At 43.7% G+C, this 3,594-nt stretch overlaps 1 protein-coding gene across 1 annotated transcript in view; it reads left to right on the top strand.

The window, feature by feature from the left end:
• Positions 1-1,564: 1,564 nt before the first annotated feature.
• PSMD7 (proteasome 26S subunit, non-ATPase 7) overlaps positions 1,565-3,594 on the top strand; it is a gene marked incomplete at its 5' end in the record, with an annotated part of 6,352 nt that continues 4,322 nt past the window's right edge. The window contains 2 exons of the mRNA XM_006027849.2: positions 1,565-1,656; positions 2,816-2,908. Coding sequence (XP_006027911.1) covers positions 1,565-1,656; positions 2,816-2,908 — 185 coding nt within the window. The remainder of the gene's footprint in view (positions 1,657-2,815; positions 2,909-3,594) is intronic.

The following is a 3,594-nucleotide window of genomic DNA, read 5'->3' on the forward strand; positions in this document are numbered from 1 at the left end:
AGGGCGCCGGGCCCCGCGGAGCGCCGCATCAGTGTGCGCCCGGACCCGGCGCAGGGCTCCAACCCCCCCCAGACACTTGGACACGACCCTCGTCTCGCTGCTCCTCGCACGGACAACCACGTCTGAGGCTCCGCGCGTCTCATAACCGAGCGCTCGGCCCTGTAGGTGCGCGTAGAAACTCTGCGCAAGGCTCGCCACGCTGGATTTCCCGAATTGGTTGCTCTCATGAAAAATAAGTGGTCTAACTTTGAGGGTTTTTCAACCTTTCTTCATTTGCAGACCCCTAAAAAAGTTCCCGCGGAGGCGCAGCCCCCCTTGAATTGTAAGCGTGGGTATTCGCGTGCTTTTAATTGATCATGATCCATGTTCGCCGACCCCGGTAGACGTAACCTGCGGGTCCCCGCGGAGCACAGGGTGGAAACCGCTGGGCAGTGGCTGCCCATACGTGCGGTTTTGGTCCCGGATTATGCACGCGGATGACTCTGCGTTTTGTACGAGTGCAGATTTGGGACCAAATATCACCTTAGCACACGGTCCCTGCGGTAGGAACCGCGTGCACGGGCGTCCCGTTTAGCTCAAGACTAGCGGGGCGGTTTCTTATCGCAAAGTAAGACGCAGCTGTAATAGTCTTCACGGTAGACGAAGGGCTGGGACAACCAGTCCGTTAAATGGGATGATGGACGTGGAGTCAGCGGGGCCAGCGCGGCGTAGCAGGGACTGGTTATATGGTTTGTTACAGGGTGCGACGCTGGGAATCGAGCGAGTTACAACCACAACGGTTCTTGCTCGTGTGAAAGCAAAAGCTATCGTCAAATAGATTTGATTTGTTCTTCTCGAACAGGAAGAGTTAAAATAACATTCAAATATTGTGAAATTGCTAACAAGTTATAAATACCGTATTATTAGATACAACTGACTGGCTTTAAAAGGATCGTTTTTCAGCGTATTGAAACGTGGCACTTTTCATCTGTCTGGTCTATACAAATTTTTGCTTAAAGCTACAATTTGCATGGCAGAGAATAAAATTATATTCCTCTAAACGTCTAGTGCAATTTGTGCTCAGTGTGTCTAAATTAACTTAATTGCACCAACCAACAAGTACTTCTGATGTTAAAAAAACCCAAAAAACACCCCTCTCTCCCCTTCAAGGCAACATACAGCAACAGAAAAACATACCGTTATAAAAGTATATGATGGATAATACTGAATAATTTGAAAGTTGACTCAGTTTTTACAATCTGCTGTTCTGGAGAGATGCAGTAGTTGCCTTCTATTCACTTCCACCACTTGCATCCATTAGCTGCGTGGACGCGTCCGTGCATTTTATCCATGAGTGATTACATTGTAAGATTAGAGCTTTGGTTTAAAGCTCACGGTAATGACTTCTTTAGGTGTAAGCAACGCAGAACAAGTATTTCCTTCTCGACTTCCGGTCTCTCCACACCCGTGCTGTTTTTTCCAATTTTAAAACTAAGGTGGTGGAATGAATTAGTTTGGTCCACTGGTGTTTCTTTTGCATTTGAGACCTTCTCCATAATTCAAACTGACAGCCTTTTCTTTTTAGAATAGGAAAGGTCGGGAATCAGAAGCGAGTTGTCGGTGTGTTGCTGGGCTCTTGGCAGAAGAAAATATTAGATGTATCCAACAGTTTTGCAGGTGAGTGTGTGACCTGTCCTGTTCACAGCCCATCAGTCTACCTGCTATACCAACTCTTAGATGTTGTTTTGAGGTGGACCACAAGACTTCTTGCCATTTATCAAGTCATAAAGCTGGTATTTACCTTGCCACAAAGAATACTAATTACCTGCTTACAAAACAGTCCCTTTTCCAGTTAGTCTGGTTCTACATCTTTTCCCCAGCAGTATCCAGTGCACAACACTTCAGAAGCAGCTCTATTTCATGTTCATGCTGGAGGTTTCTTTTTTACCCTAAACAGGTGTTTATTTTGTAACTTGAGTTGTACCCCAGCAGGTGCTATTTTAGATGAGATGCTATATATTTATAGGAAGATCCAATATTGTGTTTAAAGTTCAGCTCTTTTCCTCAAGCAGTGCCCAGTGAGAGTTCAACAAGCTAATTACATTTTGCCTGTAAGGATACTGTTACATTTTGTTTAAATTGTAGCTGTATTTAAAAGCTACAATTTAAGAGCAAGAATGATGAGTGGTTGATTAGCTCAGTTGGTTAGGTGGTGCTAATAATGCCAAAGTCACAGGTTCAGTCCCCCTATGGGACACAAGACCTGTCTTGCTTCAGGCAGGGGGTTGGACTCGATGATCTCTTGAGGTCCCTTCCAGCCGTACTTCTCCGATTTCTATGGTTAATAGACTTCATAGGAGTCTAGCTTGTTCGTCTGAATTCACCTTATACAGAAGACTACCTTTTACATTATACAAACTTCTGATCCAGCGAGCTATCATGTTCTGTTAAGATCTTGAATTTGCTTTATCAGAAGTTCTTTCCCCCCAATATTGAGTCACTTACTCCAATATGAATTGTTTCGTTTACTACGAAAGACTTTGTTGCCCACCCAAAGTAACTGACAAGTTGCCTTACTTTTACTTGTGTCATCTTAAAAGTGATTCTGTAATTATCAGAAAACCTTTCTGTGAGAGAATCTGTTAACGTTGCTATTCAGTTTTATAGCAGTTTGTGCAGCCCAATAGAGCGGAGTGGTTGAACTCCGTCAATTCAAAATAAGTTATTTTTCCCCGTTGGCATGCAAGGACTTGTGAAACAAATTTTACTTTTTTTCTATGGAAGCTTTCAGACTAAAATTTGAACTACTAAATATTGATCTCTGTTTTGTTTCCAGTTCCCTTTGATGAGGATGATAAAGATGACAGTGTTTGGTTTCTAGACCATGATTACCTGGAGAACATGTATGGAATGTTTAAAAAAGTCAATGGTAAGTGCAGCTTTTCACGGGAGTGGCTATTTTCCTAAAACCTGTCACGGATAAGTTAGTGCAGGATAAGTCGTGGTGCAAATAAAGACGCAATACGCTATTCCACACTACTTCCTCATGTGGACACATTATTCTGTACTGTGAGTGCCTTTCCGGGATTAACCTAAACCACACACAGCCCTCTGTGCAGAACGTTCATATAGAGAATTAATGCAGAAAAATATTCCTTTTAAATTCACACTACTTCTTACCCACTTCCACATATAGGCAAATCCTAAGTCTTCTGATATGTCATAGGTCTTGGAAATAAAGAGCTAACCCTTCCTGGGGATTAAATAGCCATCACAGAAATTCATAACTATGTTGTGACCCCTTCCATACTGGTGTGCTACGGTCTCTTTTCCTTCTTATGAGGGGACATTTGAATTACAAATTCAGATTTGAATTGATAAGCCATTTATGCTAATTGATCTTACAAAGAGGCTCATTCTTTTCTTACGACACTGGGGGCCAAACTTTTTGGCAGGCATGCCAACATTAAGCCCTGCACCCTTCCTACATGCCACTCCAATCCCTTCCCCTGCCCAATCTGCTGCTCTGTTTTCTGCTCCCTACCCAGTGTGCCGCTGTGCTACCTGCCATCTCCTCGATCTGTTGTGTGCCAGTGCCACTGGTTGGCCATTCCT

The sequence above is a fragment of the Alligator sinensis genome, unplaced genomic scaffold (assembly GCF_000455745.1).
Source record: "Alligator sinensis unplaced genomic scaffold, ASM45574v1 scaffold255_1, whole genome shotgun sequence".
Classification (NCBI taxonomy): domain Eukaryota; kingdom Metazoa; phylum Chordata; order Crocodylia; family Alligatoridae; genus Alligator; species Alligator sinensis.